This window comes from Cucurbitaria berberidis (assembly GCF_010015615.1).
Source record: "Cucurbitaria berberidis CBS 394.84 unplaced genomic scaffold K460scaffold_2, whole genome shotgun sequence".
NCBI classification, from domain to species: Eukaryota; Fungi; Ascomycota; class Dothideomycetes; order Pleosporales; family Cucurbitariaceae; genus Cucurbitaria; species Cucurbitaria berberidis.
In genome coordinates, this window is record NW_024468936.1 from 4479846 (window position 1) to 4501617 (window position 21772).

Consider the following 21772-nt stretch of genomic DNA (forward strand, 5'->3'; position numbering starts at 1 on the left):
AGCTTTTTTATTTTACTTTTAAAAAAAAAAATTTATTTAATTTTATATTATTTAATTATTTCGCAAGCGCGCGCTTTTTAAATTTTTTAAAAATTTTAAAAAATAATACTACTATAGTACTCCTGCTTTTGCTGCAAATTAAGTATTTTTTTTTTTAGTATTAAGCGCCGCCTAAAAACTATTATTTTTATAGTAAAAAAGCTTATTTTAGATTTATAGCAAATATAATAATTTTTTAAAATATTTAGCTTTAATTTTTACTTTATTTATAACTATATTATTTAAAATTTTTTATAATTTATTTTAACTATTTTTATTATTATACTTTCTAATTTTTTTATTTTTATTTTATTTTAAAGTATAATTGAAGGAAGACTAAAAAAACCGCTTAGGCAGCTATTCGATAATAAGACGACAGTACTATATATAATAAAATTTATATATTTATGCTAGTTTACTATATTAAGCTATACTTTAAAAAAAATATACTATAGTATATTATAAGCTATTTATTTGCAGTTTGCAAAAAATAGTTAATTTAATAAAAAATATGCAATATACTTAGTTTATAAAAAAATATTATTATTTATATAAAACTTTTAAAAAAATATTCTTTTTTAGTAAAGAAGAAAATACTATAAGCAAAAATAGCACTATATAATATATCTAATAGCTTTTAAAAATAAAAATTTCTAATGCTATAAAGAGCAGAAAGCGAAAAAGTAAAAAGTAAAAAAGTAAAAAGCAAAAAAGTAAAAAGTAAAAAAAAAAAGTAAAATATAAAATATAAAAGCAAAAAATTATAAAAATTTTATAAAAATTTTATAATAGCAATTTAGTAGTAGCAATTTTTTAGTATATAGTATATAAAATATTATAGTTTTAAAGTACTAATTTTTAATAAAATCTTACAACGCTTTTTTAATAGCAATAATTATTTAATGCAATAGTTAATAGTATTTAATACAAAAGTAATTAAAAATAAAGCCTATTTTTATGCTATAGCCTACTAAAAATTAGTTTATTATATACTTACTAATTATATATTGCTAACTATTGCGTAAATGCTATATATCTGCTTTTAATTATTAATAAAATAAATTTTAATTACTTAAATGCTACAACTATAAAGCGCAAAAAAAAAATTAATATTAATAATAATTAGTAAAAGCTAAATTTGCTAAAAGTACTAAAGCTTTTTTAATTTTATATTAAAAATTTATATATTTAAAGTACGTAGTTATTATAGTTATATAATAATATATTTAAATTACTAAATTATTATAAAGCAGCTAGAATTATTAAATAAGTTTTTTTTTATTAATTAGTAATAAATGCTAAAAAAGCTAGCTAAAAAGCTAGCTAAAAAATAAGTAATAAATACTAAAAAAAAATTTATTGCTAATTTTTAATAGTAAAAAAGGCTAAAAAAGTACTTGCGTATTAGTAAATAAATAGTTATTATAATATATAATGCGGCAGTGCAGTAGTATAATAATATAAAAAAATTAAATAGTACTTAGTGCTATAGGCCCAGTATTGCGCAGTATATTAGTAGTTATTTTTGTATAAGCAACTAAGCTTATTATAAAATAGTTATAAAAATAATAGTAGCAAATTGCAAGCTATTAATCTTTATTAAAAGTTAGTAATAATTTTATTTTAAACAAGTTGTACGTACGCTTGTTGCAGGGAATTTAGAATATAAAGTATTTAGTATTGCAGAGTTTAGCAGTATAGTAAAAAAGTTTAGCACTACTAAATATAATTTATTTTTATATTAGCTTAAGTATTAGTATTCTAGCCTATAAAATTATAGTAATTGCAGTAATTGTAGTATTATAGTATTATAATATTTATAGTATTTATAATTACAGTAATTTATATATTTTCTGCAGTAGCTTAAGGCAGCTAAAAAGCTACTAAAGCTTAGCTAATTATTAATAATAAAATTAATGTGTAATAGTTTAATAGGGTCCTTATCTAGAAAACAAAGTATAGTTATTAAAGTATTTTAGTATAACTTTTGCATTTATTAGCAATATACTTATAATTTAAAAAAAAAAATTATTACTTTAAGCTTTATTATAGAGCTCTACGCTGCCTAAAATATAATTTTTTTTTTTAATACTAATAAAGCTTTGCAATTAATAAAAATAGCAGTTAAATTTTTATAAATAATTAGAAAAAAAAAGTATAAATAGTACTATATTTAGCAGCTAAAAACTATAAGTTGCATAAAAAAGAAAAATAACTAAAAAAAATTTATTATTATTATAAAAATTTATAAAATTTATAGTAAAGTAGCTGCTATAGCTATTAAAAATTAAAAATTACTATTACTATTTTGCTTTTTTTTTTATAAAGCGCTTAAATACTTATTTAAGCTAGATTAAACTAAAATTATTATTTATTTATTTTATTTCTATAAATAAAAGTAAAGTCGACGCTAAAGCAGATTATACAACATAGTAAAAAAATTTAGTATAAAACTATAGTTTAAGTACTATACCTAGCACTTTAATATAGTATTAAGGCAGTAAAGTTTACACAATACTAGGCTAGCTAAATAGATTTTTAAAAAACTTTCAACAATTACTATTAGTAAATTTAATATATTATTATTTAAAAATTATAGTAATATAACTATTAACTTTTAATAGTAACTAACTTATTTAGGCAATACTAGGCAGGTTAAATTAAACTAAAATAGAGCGTTTAATTAAGTTTTTAAGCTAATATTAAAAACTTAGTTTAGTAATAAGCTTGCGCCTTAACTAATATTTTCCTAAATAAAAGTAAGCAATTTAATTAGTAATAATATGCAAAATATTAATTAAAGTTTTAATTTAGCAAATTGGCTTGTAAAAAATTGTAGACTATAGTATTTTATATAATTATTAATAAAAATAGTTAAAAGCAGGGAGCCATAGGCAGCAGTTCTAGATATACAATATATATATAAAAAAATACTTTTTTTTTATATAATTGTCTGCCTATACCTTTTGCAGCAAGCTATATTAACTACTAATAATTATATAAAACCTACTAACGCTATTTATATAATACTTATTAATAATTTCTTTAATACTGCCTTGTGCTTTATTATATTTTTAGCGTTTATAAAAAAGCTTAAATTTTAGGCTAGTTCCTTGCTATATAAAACTAGTATTTTAAATTAGTACTAGTAAGTATTTAAATATTCTAGCAAGCTTAAATAAGTTTTTTAAAAGTTAAATATTAAGCTTTTTTGCATGCTAAAGTACTTTATGCTTAATTATATTTTTTTTAAAAGTTTTATTAGCCTAAAAAAGCTCTGCTAAAAAAAATTAAATATATTAGCTATATTTATTATTAGCTGCTAAATATAAACTTTCTACTATAGTCTAACTACTTTTTAAAAAGCTTTTATTACTAACTAGCAAGCTAAGCTTAAAGCTTTTTATTTAGCTTTTTAGCGCAAAAAACTTATTTAAAAACTATATTAGCAAGTATTCTTACACTGCTGCAATTACTAGTAATTTAATAAAAGCAATAGCTTTTTGCAGCTATAAAAATTGTATAAATACTTAAATAAAATAAAAATTTTAGAAAAAAAAGCAAGCAATTAAGCTAAATATAAAAAAAAAAAAAAGCGCTAGTAAAAAAAAAAGCAAAAAAGCAATTAAGCGTTAAGGCTAATATTGCAGGAAAAATTATTATTATTATTATTATTAGTATTAGCGTTAGTATTATTGCTTAAAGGCCTAGTATTAATTAGCTACTTAGCAGTCTAATATTATGCTAAATATTTAGATATATACTTAAAGCTATTAAAAAAGCCGCGCTTTAGCAGTTAAAATTATATTATTAAAAATTAAAAGTTTATTATTTAGCAATTCTAAAAATAAAAGTACGCAATATACAGTAAAGATACTAATAATATAAGCTATTAATAATATATTAGGTCCTATCTTTGCGGGGTTATTTATTTTATAATTAAATTAGTAAAAAAAAAAATTATATTTTTTAGTTTTTACATTATTAACTTAGTTTAATTAAAATTTTAATTTATTTTTATAAATAAGCGCTAGTAGTAGCGCATTTTTATTACTATAAACGCAAATTAAAAAATATTTTTTATTTTTTATTATTATTTTAAATAGCTGCTATACGCTTTTTTGCTTACTAAACTATTTTAAAAAAAAAATTATTTTAAGCAAGCTATAATGCTAATAAAAAAGTTTTTTTTATTTATATTATATATATCCTGTGCTTTAATGCGATACTCGCATATTTTTAAATATAATAATTTAAAATATAATTTTTTTTTTTATAAAAATTAGCCTAGTAGTAATTGCAATTAATCCTGGCGCTTTATTTAAAAATAAATTTAGCATTATAATAATATAAAAATTAAAAAACTTAGTATTTTAAAAATTTTTATTTTACTACTAAATTTGTAAAATTTTATATTATTTTTTATATTAATAGTAAGCTTTACTTTATATATTTTTTTATATATAGTATAAATTTATGCTTTTATTATAAATTAAGTAATTATTATTATTATTTAGCATTTATATAAAAGCATATTTTCCTTTAGTGCCTTTGCAACAAAGTTATTTAATTAATTTTAAATTTTTTTGCAATTTTATAGTATAAAAAAATATACTAGCTTTATATAATTTAATATATTTAATTACTTTTTAAATTAAATTTATAGTAGTAAAATTATAACGCGTTAAAGTTAGGATAATTATAGTATTTTAATATTTAGGTAGCTTAACTGCTGTCCTGGCTTATCTAGCGTCTATATACTGTACAGTCTCGCTAACTAACCGCGCTATATCTCTTATTTACTTATACTAATACAACTGTCTAATTAATAACTTTAATAGGACAATTTTTGACGCAACGCATTGACAACCTTTTAGTCCAAATTTAGCCGCTTATATATTAATTGCTAGGCAAGGTACGCAATAGTATATACAGGTTCGCTCTATATAAAAAAACTGCAAGTACTAAGTATTATACTGATAACGCAGCGATAGAAAGCTTTATAGGATTAACTAAGAGTTTGTAAAAAAAAAAATATTCAAACTAAGTTATAGTATTATATTAATATTGAGATGCTCTGTGCGCTATAACGCAACTACAGTAGTACACAAGTAAAAGTAGAGACAAAAAGGGCGCACCTACTAATTGCTTTGGCCCTAAAAGTTTGCACTTTTATCTACAGCTAAAGCTATACGTTTGTACCTTCTTATTAAAAACCCAACTAATTTTTAATTGCCTGAATCTAACTAGCAACTGTTCTAACTATTATTTACACAGAAGCTAATATAAAGTCTCGCCTACTGCGCTTGCTAGGCAAGCTCTAAAATATAATTTACTTTTTTTATAGAGTTTTATATAGACAACGAGATGGGGTATTACAAAATAGACACAAATAGTCCAAACCGGTAAATCCCCTCTACTAGTAAGGGAAAAAACACGAAAAGCGTAACAAAATATAGGTATATATAAAAACGCTAGTTTTATTTATTATAGGTAGTTAATGCTTGGGCTTAGCGAGCACGACAGCCTAGCTAGAGGCTTAGCACGCTGACGCTGCTTTAAGAACTAGCTTTTGTTCTCTAATAGTCTAGCCTTATTAAAGGCACTACTAACCCTGCTTTAAGCTAAGCTTAGTAGGAATACAACTATAAGTTGTTGTTGTTGTTGTTGTTATCGAGCCTCTTAAGATGCCCCTTAAGAGGCTACAACTCTTTAGGCAGGCAGCTACTTTGTCTAAAAAACATTGTTTATATCCTTTATTTATTACTTTTATCTACTACTACTACTACTACTACTACCGTCTATTGTTTATTGTTGACTGCAAAACAATGTCTACCTTTAACAACTGCTGCGTCCTTGTTTTAAACGAGCTGTCTTATTACCTGCACTCTGCAATTTTCTAGACTACTACTAATACTAGTACTAGCACTATCAAATCCATCGCCCTGTAGACTGCTAAATTACACTCTACTCTTAACAACCTCTATACACTGCTGCTACAGTTTAAAGGGCGCTATCTTAAGCAATTTAGTATTACTAATATCTAGGTTATTGCTGCTTACAGCAAGCTAAAGGCCTACATAAACAGCACAGAAGCTATTTCTATCTATATATTTGCCTACTTAGTGCTTAGGCATGCTACCTTTGGCAACGCTACTGCAGTAGTAATAATAAGAGCCTCTTTATAGGGAAACGCTCTTAGTAAGCTCGCAAATAAGAAAGAAGAAATAAACAAGGATAAGGCTAAGTTTTATGCTTGCCTTTAAAGAGAGGTAAGCAAGGCTTAGATAGCAATAGTGTTATACTTAGTTATACTAGAGCTAGCTATTTAGAACAGGTAGGAGCGGTGCTATTATTGTTAGAAAGGTAGGAAAAACTGTCGTGTTGCATTATAGCTGCTGTTGTTGTTGCTATTGTTGTTATTATTGTAGTTAGTTAGTTAGTGCCTATTATTGTCAATTTACCTAGTTAGTAATAATTAATAAAGTTTCCTGTAGGGAGAACACAAATAATTAACACGAAATTTGGTTTACACGAGCAGCTCGGGCCGGACAAAATATAATTTACAAGTACACTTTTACTAATAATACTAAGGGAGTGTGTTATTACGAAAATAATTGCGGCGTAAGCTAGCTCTACTTATACTTTCAAAATCCTCAACGTACGCGTTTAATTTCTTCTGCCCAAAGTAGTCTAGCTTTTAACTATAGTTTTCTAACTAGCCTATTTTAATAAAAATAATACTTTAGTTACCTAATCTCCGCTCCTGCATTTAACTAAATACTAATTTTAAAGTTTTTTTACTTTTTTAAAGCAACTTAACTTTCTGCCTAATTAGACTTTTACTATTACTCTAGCGCTTATAGCTTATATAGCTTATACAATTATACTTTTAGTATTTTTTTAAAATTTTTAAAAAAGTTTATATAGCTATAGTTTTCTACAGTTTTAGTTTTAGTAACTAGTTTTTAAAGTAGCTAGTAAAAAGTAGCTACTTTAGCTACTTTAGTAAGCTTAATATTTAGCATAGCTTTTATTATTAATAAATAAATATAAAAAAATAAAAGTTTTTTATTTATTATATAGTTTTAATAAAAAAAAAAAAATTATATTAAAGTTATATTTTTTTTTATTTTTTTAAGCTACTAGGCTTTTTTTATAATAAAATTATTAAAAAAAAGCTTTTAAAGTTCTAGCTAAAGCAAGTTTAAAAAATTAATACTAAAGTAAACAAAAAAAAAAAAAATTTATTTTGCTATTATATATAAATAAAAGCTAGAAATTATAAAGTAAAAGCTTTATATAAGCTTAAAAAGCAAGTAATTCCTTATATAACTAAATTTTATATTAAATTTATTAGTAGTTATAGAAAATAGAAAATTAATATTTAGTACTATAAAAGAATAATAATAAAGTTTAAAACTATAGTTAGCAACTATTTTAACTTATTTTAAAAAAATTAATATAATTATAAATATTTCTGCATTTAAAGTATTTTTACAGAACTAGCAATAGCTTAACTAGGGCGTAGGCGCTTTGAAAATCCTTTTACACCCTTAAAAGGAGGGTGCAAGCGTAGCTACGAAGCGGGCTCGGAATGCGGAGGAGGTCGACCCACCCCGCAAAAAACGCAGAATCGCCGACAACGAATTGGCAATTGAAGAACACAACGACGAGAAACTGGACAGGAAAGACACTGCGATAGTGACGATGAACGGCCACATCATTGCGAATCAACTCCAGTTCGTGAACCACCAGCTTCGCGGCGAGACCAAGGGATTGACCCTCCGTTATAACGATATCTTCATCTTTGACTCGGCTACCGACACTAAGAAGCTGTTGAATGGACTGCACTGCCAGCAAAGGATGTGGCTACGAAGGATCATCGTTAAGACTGAAAACGGTTGGCATAAAGGTGGGATTCCTCGTTATACAACAAAAACTCCACATACTTCATGCAACCCCACATTCGCCATCCACATCTACTGGTAAGTAACATTCGTGTACGAAACACATGTGGGACATATACTGACTTCGCAACTCAACCTTTAGTCCCTTGATTCGGATGGACAAAAACTCGTTTTTTCTAGCTGCCTTGTATTTCCAATCCATAGGCCGAGGCAACACAGCATTCGTACAAAAGTTGTCGGATAGTGCGAGTGTGCAACAATATTTATTAGCCCTGATGGAGCAGAGAGCTTCTTCAGATAGTGGCGTGCTGCCACGCTACGTACGAATCTTCCCATGGGACGAAGTCTTCGATGAGGCGGCTCTTAGAAAGTCCTGTTCAGAACATGTTCTCGAATCAACCCGTCTCATCCCTACGCTCAAAGATGGAGTAGAAGCTCTCATACGAGTCGCTAAGGACTGGTTCGACAATGGGATTTGATATTTCAAGGATAGTTTGGGTTGATAGACCAGAGGAAAAGTGTAGGATATGGGGACCATACTTTTCAGCGACATGGTACGTCTTCGTAGGGGTTTGGGATTTCAGATGACTTTTTGCATATGTCTAAAGTCGACGAGGGGGGCTCATGGAATGAAACATGGTGCTTTAACGTATATGAGCATCTTTGGTTTAATTCATGGACGGACACGGTAGAAAGAGTGGATAACATGTAAGTTATATACCCAGTGGTAATCTTAACTGTTTCTTCTCTTGGATCTTCCGTACTCCATAGTGTACAGTTAGGCTGCAGGGCTAGCAACCGATGTCGTGAGCGAACCACTCTCGATATAAGTGCCGGAAAAATACCAATCCTCTGCTCCACCATCATTGCCCTGTCGCGGCAGACGAAGAATTCCCAAATGCCAATCAGCGCCGTTCGAGGAAGTGCTGGAAGAAAAAGGACCAGCAGTCTTCACGAGAGTATCGTTGCCAGTCGAGTGCCAAAAGGTAACCTGGTTAGAGGAGAAATTCTGTGAACGCATTAGCATTTTTTCTTGCCAGATCAACATATATGGATTGACCTACAATCTCATAAGCAATGTTGTGCCACTCGTCTGCCTTAAGCTCGACCTTCCACTTGCTCTGCCCACCTACCATCCACTGAAGGTTTGTATTGCTTGTGCCCGACTCTCCGTTTACCCAGCCATACTTCAACTCAGTAAAGTGGCTCTCAAAGAAACAAATCTGGTGCTCATTTGTCGCACTTGGCACATTCGTCGTGCTCCTCTTAATTGAGAAATGGTAGTATACGGTACCCTTGTTGATAGCAGCTTTAGTTTGGGGAATCAGCTCTGTGCGAAGCATATCTGAATTCCATTTTGCCGTGCTATCCAAGGAGATTTTGGCGCCTTGCTTGGATCCCGTGTCCCCAGGATTTTTGTAGCTGGGTGAAAGATTGACGTATTTTGACACACCGCCCGATCCATGGATATAGTATTGATAATTTCCTACTTGGTTTGCCCATGACCACTTCTCGAGGTCGGCGCTGGAGGTCATCTCGTTGAAGCGGCCATCCCACAGAATTGTACCTAGAAAGGCATTAGCACTACCGAAAAGCGGCTGAAGAAAGGGTGCAGTGTACCTGCAGATACAACGCTGACAAGCGCGTTCAGAATAGTAGCTTTGCCAAACATCGCGAGTCGGAGACAGGAGTGAACGAAAAACGGGGAAAGGTGGCAAAGAGGACACCGAAATAGCTACCCACGAGACATTCATCGCGTTATATAAATGGCACACTTATACGGTGACCATTCTTCCAGAACCCGAAAATAAAGGCGGAGCGCAGGGTGCGCGCACTAACCTCACACTTCAATATCCGGGAAACGAAATGTCAATCGCAGGGCACTCGAATAAACCCAACGTAGGCAGCGTGACCTTCGTCCTTAATCAATCTATATGTATCCGCCGGCATATCAGGCAGAAATGTGGCTCTAGTGGCGGCGAACCGGTCCGGGGTACAACATTGCGTGCTTCACGAACAGAGGCCAGGAAGTGACAACCTAGTTTTCGCAGCGGTGCCAGCGGTACACAATTCAGCAATGGCGACTTGAGGCTGAACAAAGATAGGATGACAGAGAATGGTTGGTGGACGCGCATGGAGCGTTCAGCGTTGTCCAAATTGCGCTATATTAAACCGAGGCGTACCCATAGTTTTCCATTTTGGGCTAGACCTAGAAATGCTTGGGATGAAAGCCTCGTACCAATCCCTGCCTGTCTCACAGCATCGGATATGAACGAACGTCAACATCGGGTACTATTGTTTGGCCTACCTTTTTCTTGGAGTACGTGACTGGTTGTCCCTGAAGATGCTACCGGTATGACGGTCTGGATTTGCCAGATTTGTTATTGAAGTACCACAAACATCTCCGCACTCAAAGTACTTTCACAGAAACCAGCGATAGCTCAACTAAGGCGCAAGCGCTTTGAAAATCCTCTTACCATGAAAAGGCCAGCGCATCGATCATTTCGTCATGGATGATTTCTGAATATGGAAATATTATGAGTGTATCGAGGTCCATCTCGACTGAGGTGTAGGGGTGCTATCAAGTTGAAATGCTCGGATTGGTGTGGCCAATGCTGGCTAGATTAACAAGATTTAGGTCAGTGTCGTAAATCTTTTCGATCTTTGAGTCGTCCGTGGGATTCGAGTTGCAGTTATCAGAGAGAAGATTGATGGCTTGAAGAGTGTGTAGAAGATCAAACCTCTTTCGACGAACTGTGCGCCTGGAGGATCGTACAATTAGTGAAATAGGCAGTGACAGAGAGCAGAGCGCTGGTTTGAGTGAAGAGCTATCGCGACATTGTGTGCCGCCAGACAATATCAGTAGAGCAGCGGACTTGTTAACTGAAAACGTTAGATATCATCGCGTATACATGAAGAAGAAACCCTTCTCCTCGCTTGAGTATATATTGTTTCAATCAACTCTCGACTTGACGCTACCTACCTAAGAGTGCCTCATTCTCTTCAACCTTCTCTTAAACCTCTCGCTATATCTTGTCGACATGGGGACGACCGCTCGAGGCTCCTCACTGCAATCTGCACTCCTCCTTAACCTACCACCAGAGATCCGGAATGACATCTACTCACACGTCTTTACGCCCCCGAATAGGACGCTTGAGTACACAAACAAAGATGAGTCTGGACACAAGCAGATCAATCAGCTCCAATACGTCTGCAAGAAACTTCATTAGGAACCTCATTATCTCGAATTGCAACTCAACCGGACTATCACCTTCTCTAGTAGAATAGACGAAAAAATACGCTCGATAAAACAGTTCCTCGCACTCCTAAAAATATCCCGCCAAAGAAGCAAGACTAGCTCAAGACCGTCGTATTATGCAGCGTTGCGCCCGATGATGTTGGCCCACGAGTTGAAGGGTTGAGGTACAAACAGATGGCAGAACCCAAACACGTTCTCTTGGGGTTGGCCGACATTTGTGAACTTATGCCACACATGGCAATTAAGTGTAAGCTCTCTAATTTCAGCGCCTCCACTGTCATCGCCGAGTGGAAGGCCAGCCGAAGCCGTAATCTCATTATAATGAGGTCGGTTCTCTCAGAAATCTTACGAGGCGATGAACTGCATGATCTCTGGCCAGAAATGGAAGGATTCTGGCAGATAAGCTGGGAATGGATGAATATACGGGCCTATATCTTGTGTCAGGCGGACAAGTGGACCAATGACGAAATTGGCGGCCAAAGGCGCGTTAGAACTGCAGATTTACAGATGGACAAACTTAGGTTCTATCCTATGGAGGATATTTTCAGTAACGATACATTCCAAGCTGTGGCATTGTGGTTTCGGAATGAGGCGAGAACGCAAGACTTGATGCCGGTATGGGAAGCGACGGTAAGGCGCTGGGTAGCGGAGGGAATCTGGAATAGAGTTCCTGAGCCCATGATGTACTGTGCCTTAGCTTTTGTTAGCTTGAGAACTGGGGGAAGCGTTAACTCATGTATTGCGATAGAGGAGATGTAGGTGACGATTTCCTCCTAACGTAGATGTTTTCAACGAGAATATGTTTGCTTAAGGGCGCCTTTGGGTAGACTTGTTATTGTCTTTTCAATTTCCTGACCCCTACTATCCCGATGGTGATGGAACAAGACTAAATTGAAGCTACCTCTCTACGTCATTAGCAATGCCCATCACTCTCTCTAAGCTCTTCTCGGTACTTCCCCACTCCCCTTTCACCACATCAAGTACCCATTGCCCTCTAGGCTTGAGACGGAACTTGGACGGCCTCGGCTCAGTCATGAACCCAACAACTACCATTGCCCATGGATCGATCTCTTCACCCTCTAGCGCTTCCACATCGAACGCCCAAAGCAAATGCGCGATGTTCAAAAATGTTCCGTCAGTAGCGACACGCTTTCCCTGGCAGATTCTTCGACCTTGGCCGAACACAGGGAGTGGAAGGTCGCTGCGAACCTTTCCATCACGCAGCCAGCGCTCAGGAACGAAGTCTTGCGCATCGCCGAGGGAAGGATCGAAGACTTTCTCGTCACGGCCGATGGCCCATGCGTTTGACATGATGGTGACGCCTTTGGCGATTTTCACGCCGGCATATTCATCCGCACGGTCAGCACGGCGCGGAATCGAGCCTGGAGCAATGGGCCGCCAACGGAACAGTTCATGTGCGACGGCGTCAACGTAGGCGAGGCTATTGCGGTCTGAAAACCTAGGGAGTCGCTCGCGACCGACGACTTCATCTAATACTTCATGCGCACGGGTTATAAACCCAGGATGCTGGATTGCTGCGATGAATAGCCAGAGAATCTGGCGCGGAGACGTTTCCATGCCACCTTGAATGGATGTTGCGAGCGTGAAGGCAATGTCAAGATCCGACACTGGAGAGTCCGCGGGAGCGTGTTTCGGTGCGGTTGCAATGGCTTGCTTTGTCGCGTTCCAGCCTGGTGCGTCTCTACCGTGGTGGAAGAGGCGCATGTAGAGATTGACTTGGGAGGCGTAGAGCTTGTCAGCATATTGCTGCCACGGAGAGATGAAAGCGGGTAGGTGTCGAAGAAAGGGCACAAGATCTGGGAGCTGCGGGTTTGCGGCGAGATGGGTGACTTTTGCTTGGATGTCGATGACTTCGTGGAGGATTGGTTCTTCAAATTTGGGGATGCGGAGACCATAATGGAGGGCGAGGATCACACTGGACTGGGTGCGCTCGAGCAGAGGGTATATGGTCTTCGTACTGATTGTGGAACCATCGGCAGCCTTGCTTAGGGTCGTGATGAGGTCGAAGAGCAGTTGCTTGGCCTCAAGTTCCATAAGCGGCTGGTAATTGCTTGCTGCAGGCGCACCAAGACTTGGTGAGAGAATGCGGTGATGCAGCTTGAGGTGATCGTCATAGTCGTGCATCAGCGTAAATCGAGAGCGCCCTGGTTCGGCCCCAGTAATCATTTCCATACTCACGGAGGCAGGTCGGTTGCTGTACCATTGGCTGCGACGACTGAAGAGTTCAGTGACAGCTTCATACGAATTGAGCACGACAATGGGTACAATTCCAAAGAGCTTGGGAACCGTAATCGGCCCATGTTTTTTGGACCATGCGCTCCAGTTTACCAGTGGTTTCTCAATTGGGGAGCTGTGAATATCACCAATGAGGGGCAGCTTAACCAAGGGCTTCTCGGATGCATCATGGCTCTTCCGGTTGGTGTAAAGATAGAGCGCCGTCAGTGCGCTTACGGCTAGGAGGATGGTCACAGTAGAGCTGGACATGGCTGAAGAAGCACCTTAGCAAAACCGTGGGACACAACCACTTGAAGAGAGAAGATTAAAAAGACAAATACTATGCACGACATTACTCAGGATCGTGATCCGCGAACCTAACCCTGAATAAGTTCGGCAGAATGGTGCTTCGTAGAGTAATATCCCCGTCGTTTTAGTGGCTGCCGAAGTGGGCTCATCTTCACGCGACTGGACGGCTGGGAATTTACCACTATTAAACTCACTAGACCAGAATTGGGCAAGATCCAAAATGTTTCTCGGGCCAGAGGGCACTAGACACGGCAGCCAACCTGACATCTGGTGAGCGAATGAGGCGGGGAAGCCCTGATATGAATGTGTTTAAGAGTAAGCATAGGACACATGAAACTCTTCGTGTCTTGTGTCGCGCAACATGCATTACTCGCGGTTGTGTCTACACCATATTGCGAATCGTATCATAGCCGACCAGTTACTTTACAGAGCATCCCCATACAGCCTCTCTATACGTTAGAACTCCCTATTTTATGGGTCTGTTGATCATTACTCTGTTATATTACCCACTATTACCCACTGTTAACCTGATTAAGATAAGCTCGTGGGATGAGTGGCCTAACACTACTTAGCTAGCTAATGGGAGAGGGCAAGGCTTCCTACTGGGTATATGCGTCTATGTAAGCAGAATGACTTGATAGCAACTGATCCTGGCCGTGGTCTGTGAAGGATCTACATAAAACATTTACTCTCCTGGTTCCTCCATACGTTGTAGGCCCTGTAGGCCCTGCAGGAGGATCTTGTTGGAATCCTGAAGGAACAGCTAAGGTAACTAGCTCAGCACGGGAAATTACACCAGAGATTTTAGTTCTATATACAGAAAACGCGACTCCGACGTTATGCTCACGGATTATATACCCGAGCTTAAGCCTCCTGCGTCCCTTATGCTGCACAACAACATGGTTATATTCCCCGTCAAAACCTCGAGCCAAAAGGCAGTGCTGGGCGTAGCTTTTAGCGTCTCAGTTCTCGCTGTCATCGCAGTTAGTTTACGATTGATCGCCCATGCGATCGCTCACAAGAGATGGACACCCAGCGACTATTTCATCATCGCCGCTTGCGTAAGGCCTCTGGTATTCGCGACCTTCGGCACTGCTGACAAGACTTAGATATTCGCCGTCGGCCTGCAATCAGTGAGCATTACAGGTGTCTTCCAAGCTGGCATTGGGTACGGTCACGTCACAGAAATTGCACTCGAATACGGCCTTGAACCCATCACCAAGCTATCGCAGCTCATTATACCCTTGCAGTTTCTCTGGGTGTTGAGCCTCAGCTGCACCAAGATATCGATTCTGTACTTATACCTTAAACTCTTCCCAATTCGATGGGTTGTGTGGAGCTCCTATGCGACCATATTCATCATTATTGCTTGGACAATTGCGACTATCCTCGCTGGCTGTTTCATCTGCCGTCCTTTCGCGTTCAATTGGGACAAAGCGATACCTGGTGGAAGCTGCGGCGACCAGGTTACCTCGTTTACAGTCACTGGGATCATCAACCTCATTACCGATGTCATAGTGCTTCTCCTGCCCATGCGCCCGCTGTATCAACTGCAGATGGCGACGTACAAAAAAGTGACCCTCATTACCGTTTTTGGCTTGGGTACTTTGTAAGTTGAACACTGAACTTTCACTGCGACCTTCAATATAACCGAGAGTAGAACCTGCGTCATCAGCGCCCTCCGCATCTCCATCCTGTCCACCATGGATTTCACGGACATTACTTTCACCATCCCCAAAGCCAACATTTTCAGTGGCCTTGAGCCCTGCCTTGCCGTTGTCCTCGCCTCTGTCCCTATGATGCGTCCACTTCTCGGCCAGTCCGCAGCAACCCCGTACGGATCGGGCAAGAAGCCTGTAAATACTGGGGCCAAGTCCACTGGTCCGAAGGAGGTGGGTGATGATGGGTTTGAGCGGCTAGACGACGATACCAGCGACCTGTGGCTTAGACCGATTGGACTACAGCATCGTGCTGATGCTTCGGCTTTGCGGGACACTATGCCTGGAGATGCAAGCGAGGAAGATCAGGATTCGCTTAATTGGCACGAGAGGAGCGGTCACATCAAGGGTCACGGTATTACAGTAAAGCAGTCCTTTAACGTTTCAGAGAGGGGTTGAACACTAACACTAACGTACCTTATACTGTAAGTAGGTCACATATTACAACTAGATTCGAACAGACGACCTCGCTTAACGAGGTAGTCTGGGCCTAGGCCTGCGCAGATATAGCCTGCGCAGCCTTACGTAGATCCATAGATCTTTACACAGTCTCTTACTCGAATAGCAAATGAAACGATCTTAACTTATATCTACATTACGTGCATTTATAGGAAGCTCTTGACTAACTCGCTGTAGAATTATATTAATAGTTGATACTCTATAAAGTCCACCAAAGATATCGCAGTAGCGCCCAGGACAAGGTCGACAATGAGGTATGACAGGGCGCACGGACCAGGCCTCGGTCGCAGTTGCCTTGGTGACATCACAAACAAGCTACGCAGAGTTTCCTCACTCCACTCACAGCCAGCTCTCTCCAGGCGCCGCCCACGCCCGCTTCCAAGGTTGTCGCACGCCTCAAGTCATTTTACGTCTTGCGTCGCCCTTTGCAAACTCACCTTCGACAAGTTTGCGATCTTCCGGATTTTGATCTACCATCCGATAATAAACAACTATGGCTGATGCTCGGGGGGAATACTGGTACTTTGATACAGATGTCGACGCGAACAGAATCACGGTGCCTGAGCTGCGGAGTATCCTGCTCAAACATGGCGTTACATACCCCTCCTCTGCGAAGAAGCCGGTGCTAGTGAGTCTGTTCAACGATGCTGTCCTTCCTCAGGCAGCGAAAGTACAAAGGGCGCATGCACATACAAAGCGATCAACGCGGGGCATCGTGGATGTCCCCTCTAGTTCAACGAGCACAGTGGATACCGAGGACGAGACAGTTCTTGATCCCCCGCCTACGACAACGAGACGCACCACGCGCAGAACAACGCGCGCGACCACAGAAGATTTAGAACCGGTTGCGCCTACACCACGTTCGAAGACGCCCTCTCGTGCGGTACCTGCGAAGCATAGTAGAGCACTTGAGCCCGAGGTGGATGAGCGACCTGCTGCAAGACGTACACGGAAGAGTGTCACACCAGCTTTGCAGCAACCAACAGACGACCCCGAAGCATGGCATCGAAACGATGCGGGCAGCCCATTTACGCAGGAGAACCCTTTCCAAAGCGGGAGTTCTCCTTCGATGCCAGAATCAGCGGCACGCGATCGTCGACGGCGAACTATGGGCTTTGAGCACAAAGAGAAGCGCAAGAGCGACGCACATCGCCGCAAAACTTTTCAGCCTAACGCTGAACAGCTGGACGAAGGCATTGTTGTACCGACTCGGGGCACATTCGACGTGGCAGATCCGCGTGTGAAGTACGAAGACGATGACATTGTTGATATAGGCGAAGAGTTCACGCCAGAAGAGCAGTTGGAGATGGTACGTGAGCGCGCTAAGAAGGGAGAGGTCGACATTCTGCCTCCACGACGGCGCAAGCAGGCTTCCAAGGCTTCTAGTACTCTAAAAGCTATGTCAGGAACGCTACTACTAACGGCTGCCGCTGTCTTTGGAGGAGTGTGGCGGCAAGAGAAGATCGCTGTGGGATTTTGCGGCATTGGACGAGAAGCCACGGGCCTCGCCGGTGTGGAGGTGCCAGATTGGGCGAGCAATATCCTTCCACAGTGCGAGCCTTGTCCACCGCATGCACAGTGTTTCAGAGGATTGGACCTTAGGTGCGACCCTGATTTCATCAGGAAAGATCACCCTTTGTCCCTGAATGGCTTGCTCCCACTCCCACCGACATGCGAACCGGACAGTGAGAAGACACGGAAAGTCACTAGAGTTGCCGATCGAGCCGTACAGATTCTGAGACAACGTAAGGCGCAGTACGAATGTGGGGAGCTGGACGACGAAGGGAACACAGTAGAAAGCCCTGAAGTGAGCGAAGAGGACCTCAAGCAGCAAATGACCACCCAGAAGCGTAAGGGCTTGACGGATCAAGAGTTCAGCGAGCTCTTCGACAGAGCCTTTCCTGAGCTGACGATGCGAGAGGAGGTCGTCGAAACTACCGATGGGTAAGTACTATCCTTTCCGGTCTTCGACCAATGGTGCAACATCTCTGACGGGGGACTGTACTAATCAGTTACCTTTCCGTGGACACAGAACATCCGGCAGACGAAGGCTCGCATCAACATCCCTGGCAGAGCTCTCCCTCTCCTGCAGCGTCCGCAGATCCCTCCGACAATCTCTTGAACGATATCTTCTCCAAATTGTTATGATCATCTTCCTCGTCGCAACAGGCTCGTATGGCAAGTACTCAATCACCAAAAGTCGTGCCATGGAAGCACGGGCGAAGCAGCTTGCAAGCGATGCATTCGATCGGCTAGCTAACCAAGCTGCTCTGAGCTGTCAAGAACCTGGTGCTTATCCCGAGAAAGGTATCAGCATGGCTCAACTACGAGACGATGTACTTCGAAACGAATTTTCGTCCTCACGAAGGCAAAAACTTTGGGAGAGAGTGCAGAAGAAGGTCGAGTTCAATTCAAACATCCGTGCAGCCGTCCGGACAACCAACAGCGGTGATGTTGCCCGTATGTGGGAATGGATTGGGCCTATCAAATTGCTTGAAGATGGACGGAGTAGCGGCACGCGAGAGAGCGGCCGGTTCAGTCTTGCGATGAACAACAGCTCTCCTTCCACGGGCAAGGAGATGAAAGAGGCCCAGAAATGGGACGAGGGCCGACCGATCTACTAGTCTTTGATATTCTTTATTATGTCACTTTGTATGAGATTGAGATTTGGCGGCAACGTGTGCCGGGAGGACTTGGCTTGCTTCGCATGATACCACAATGCAATCATATTTTTGACACCTTCATCTTATGAAACAAGTTCTTGAGCTCGTGCCTTTTTATCGTGTATCAAGGCCGCCAAAATCTGCGCTGTGGCTAGTGCGCGCAAATGAAAGTCTGCTTAGTAAGATAGCCGAGCACCCACACGCTAGCAATATCGATCAAGCACTGCGACCTGCAAATCATCACCACCGCCAACCCGTCGCTCCCACTAATCGACAGGAAAATCAGTCAAAATGGTGAGTAACACCCCAATTCTGACATTTGCATATCTTGGACAGCTGCAACACGAGTGAGCGCCGACCGACGATGGATCGATGACGACTACGATACCTCCGAGCGTACGAAACCATCGAGGCAACATTGCAACGAGGACAACACAGAGCATGGAGATGCCCTCTGGATGGCATGGGGGGGAAATATTTTGAGGGTCTATTGCGCTACAATGTGTTGGATCGAGAGACAAGATGGCATAACTTTGGACGCGGAGAGTGGCGACAGCCATAAGACATACGACTCCGGGCTCGCTTGATTCTGCAAAATACCACGCAGTATTAATCTCTGACCTGTGAAGCTTAACCACCCCGGTCGCTTTGAAGCTGAGGTTGGCTCGTCACTCAAGATCTTCGATCCTATACCCCCGTATTCGCTGCACGTCCAGGTTTCAAACAGGCGATGTCCGCTACAACATCTCACTCACTCGTATCGCAAGCTGTCCAAATAGCGATGCCAGATTTTTAACCAAATTTATGTTTGTAATGTGCTGACAATACTGTTTTCAGGTCAACGTACCCAAGACCCGACGAACCTACTGCAAGGGCAAGGACTGCAAGAAGCACACCCAGCACAAGGTCACCCGTCAGTAGTCCTTCATCTAATTACCATCCGCGTGTCGTATACTGAGAATTTGGCAGAGTACAAGGCAGGAAAGGCTTCGCTGTTCGCGCAAGGAAAGCGTCGTTATGATCGCAAGCAGTCCGGTTATGGTGGTCAGACCAAGCCCGTTTTCCACAAGGTACGATCGTTCTGTCGAATCTCGCGGGGCGGACGCTAACGATGTGCAGAGGGCGAAAACCACCAAGAAGGTTGTGCTCCGTCTAGAGTGCACACAGTGCAAGACCAAGGCACAGGTATGTCTCCCACATCTTATGCCATCACCTCTTTTTCTAATACCGTATAGCTTTCCCTCAAGCGTTGCAAGCACTTCGAGCTCGGTGGTGACAAGAAGACCAAGGGTGCCGCCCTCGTCTTCTAAGCGTGTACCTTCTTTCTCTCTCTTTTGCTGGGCTCTCGGCGTAGTCTTCAGGCGGATGGGATGGACGGCTCTACATTCGACTCAAGCAATGCATCAACCATCACTGCGATAGGAATGGAGATAAACGTCAGACGGAGAATCTGGGGATGAAGGCCACCGGTCACGAATTAACGGACTGTAACCTACACATATGCATTAAATGGAGCTCGATTGAAGGGACCGCAATACCTGCTTCTTAGATATACTTATGTGAGATGATTTGCACGAGGCAGATATTGCTATCGCATTTGGCTTCGGAACGGAGTCATGTACCTTGCAATAGCTACCCCTCCACCCCACTAACGCGTCATGCCTACTTATTGACATTGTCTCCAACAAATATTCGACATAAGCCACTGTCCCATGTGCACCACAACATACAATGGCCAACCCAAAGAAGAGTATATTAATCATAGGTGGCGGTGCCGTTGGTGCCATTGCTGCTCTCAACCTCGAAGCAGGCGGTCTCGCTACGGTCACGATCGTGCTCAGGTCGAACTATAATGTCGTAAAAGAGCACGGATACCACATCGAGAGTTGCGATCACGGGGTCTTGGAGGCTTGGAGACCTAGTGTAGGTGTGTTATTAACATCTTCTTTCTCTTTCGGTTCATGACAACGTTCGTGGAGGAGACGCCCCGGCATAACCTAACATTAGACTAGTGCGCAAGACCGTTCCCAACATCACCGAAGAAGAATTACAGCCATACGACTATGTTATTCTGGCTACGAAAAACATTCCCGACATCTCACCCAACGCACTCGACCTTGTGACCCCCGCTTTGCCCAAAAACAGCAACCGCACAACTCTTCTCCTCTACCAAAATGGCCTTAACATCGAGAAGCCCTTCGTTACCTCCCATCCAAACATACCTGTTCTTTCTGGCATATCCATGATCGGTAGTGATGAGCCCTCCCCGGGCCACATTATCCACGGCGAGGGTGAGAAGCTAAAGGTTGGTGCGTTTAAGACTTCAAATATCAACCCTGCCGTTGGGGAGAGGAGAGCGCAGGAGTTTGTCGAGTTGTACGGGAAGAGTGGGAAGACAGATGTCACGTATAGTCCGGATGTGCTATATGACCGATGGAAGAAGCTTGTGTATAACGCTAGTCTCAACCCTATCTGTGCGATCACGGGGCTGGACTCTGGGAGGATACGACTTGCGGATGGAGGAGTGGAGGGCTTGGTGAAGCCTGCAATGAAAGAGATTGTTGCCGCGGCGAAAGCGTGCGCAGGGGTGGAGTTGGATGAGGGCATCGTGGAATGGACGATTAATGCGGATCCGTTGGAGAGCTATTTGAAGCCGAGTATGCAGCAGGATTTGGAGAAGGTATTTTGTCCCCACGACCGGCTTTTTCTGCTCAAATTCTAGATTATTTTCTAGCAAGTGGGTCGTGGAGTTATAACTGACATTGACAGGGCAACTTCATTGAATTTGAAAACCTAGTAGGCGAGCCGCTTAGGGAGGGCAAGAATGCGGGTGTCCCAATGCCGACCCTTGAAGTGCTATATCAGCTTGCGAGGGCGATACAATGGCGAGTTAGAGACGAGAGAGGCTTGGTAGACATTCCGAAGAAGAGTGCGGACGGATCAGAGACAACGATAGGCTGACTCTTAGTGTGTATGTTGGTTGGCTTAGTATGGGGGTGATTTGAAAGTGACGATTAACCATGGCACAATAAAGAAGAGGAAGATAAAAGCTTTTCCAATTGGAAAGCTTTGAAACTCAATGCTTAGTATCTGAATTGAAACCGTGGCTCGAGAATGATGTCTGATTTCTTCACTATTTGTATCGCTGATTCTGATCATCATTAAACATGCATCAAAGGT

At 40.3% G+C, this 21772-nt stretch overlaps 6 protein-coding genes across 6 annotated transcripts; 4 read left to right on the forward strand and 2 right to left on the reverse strand.

The window, feature by feature from the left end:
• The first annotated feature begins 7635 nt into the window (after positions 1 to 7635).
• Positions 7636 to 8460, forward strand: K460DRAFT_77447 (uncharacterized protein). The gene is made up of 2 exons (XM_040938676.1): positions 7636 to 8027; positions 8092 to 8460. Exons 1-2 carry the CDS (start codon positions 7750 to 7752, stop codon positions 8426 to 8428), a joined length of 615 nt encoding a protein of 204 aa, XP_040791143.1. The 5' UTR covers positions 7636 to 7749; the 3' UTR covers positions 8429 to 8460.
• A 267-nt stretch (positions 8461 to 8727) lies between these two features.
• On the reverse strand, positions 8728 to 9621 carry K460DRAFT_375420 (glycoside hydrolase family 131 protein; the record flags this gene model as incomplete). Its single annotated transcript, XM_040934768.1, has 3 exons — positions 8728 to 8958; positions 9014 to 9516; positions 9570 to 9621. The coding sequence occupies 3 exons, from the start codon at positions 9619 to 9621 to the stop codon at positions 8728 to 8730; spliced, it is 786 nt and encodes a 261-aa protein (XP_040791144.1).
• A 1991-nt stretch (positions 9622 to 11612) lies between these two features.
• Positions 11613 to 13860, reverse strand: K460DRAFT_364581 (cytochrome P450). The gene has a single exon (XM_040933027.1). The coding sequence runs from the start codon at positions 13711 to 13713 to the stop codon at positions 12106 to 12108; it is 1608 nt and encodes a 535-aa protein (XP_040791145.1). The 5' UTR covers positions 13714 to 13860; the 3' UTR covers positions 11613 to 12105.
• Positions 13861 to 14651: 791 nt separating this feature from the next.
• Positions 14652 to 15869, forward strand: K460DRAFT_353547 (uncharacterized protein; the record flags this gene model as incomplete). Its single annotated transcript, XM_040931722.1, has 3 exons — positions 14652 to 14813; positions 14862 to 15361; positions 15413 to 15869. 3 exons carry the CDS (start codon positions 14652 to 14654, stop codon positions 15867 to 15869), a joined length of 1119 nt encoding a protein of 372 aa, XP_040791146.1.
• A 553-nt stretch (positions 15870 to 16422) lies between these two features.
• K460DRAFT_375423 (uncharacterized protein) lies at positions 16423 to 19902 on the forward strand (the record flags this gene model as incomplete). Its single annotated transcript, XM_040934769.1, has 7 exons — positions 16423 to 17873; positions 17962 to 18552; position 18988; positions 19430 to 19505; positions 19562 to 19662; positions 19712 to 19777; positions 19828 to 19902. The coding sequence occupies 7 exons, from the start codon at positions 16423 to 16425 to the stop codon at positions 19900 to 19902; spliced, it is 2361 nt and encodes a 786-aa protein (XP_040791147.1).
• Positions 19903 to 20323: 421 nt separating this feature from the next.
• On the forward strand, positions 20324 to 21553 carry K460DRAFT_375424 (2-dehydropantoate 2-reductase; the record flags this gene model as incomplete). Its single annotated transcript, XM_040934770.1, has 3 exons — positions 20324 to 20519; positions 20605 to 21272; positions 21362 to 21553. 3 exons carry the CDS (start codon positions 20324 to 20326, stop codon positions 21551 to 21553), a joined length of 1056 nt encoding a protein of 351 aa, XP_040791148.1.
• Between the last annotated feature and the right edge of the window lie 219 nt (positions 21554 to 21772).

What these genes read in the sequence shown, in the direction of transcription:
- K460DRAFT_77447 (XM_040938676.1), top strand. Translation starts at nt 7,750, where the DNA reads ATGAACGGCCACATCATTGCGAATCAACTCCAGTTCGTGAACCACCAG. An exon ending in TTCGCCATCCACATCTACTG is followed by an intron (nt 8,028 to 8,091) that starts GTAAGTAACATT and finishes CTCAACCTTTAG; the next exon opens with TCCCTTGATTCGGATGGACA.
- K460DRAFT_364581 (XM_040933027.1), bottom strand. Translation starts at nt 13,713, where the DNA reads ATGTCCAGCTCTACTGTGACCATCCTCCTAGCCGTAAGCGCACTGACG.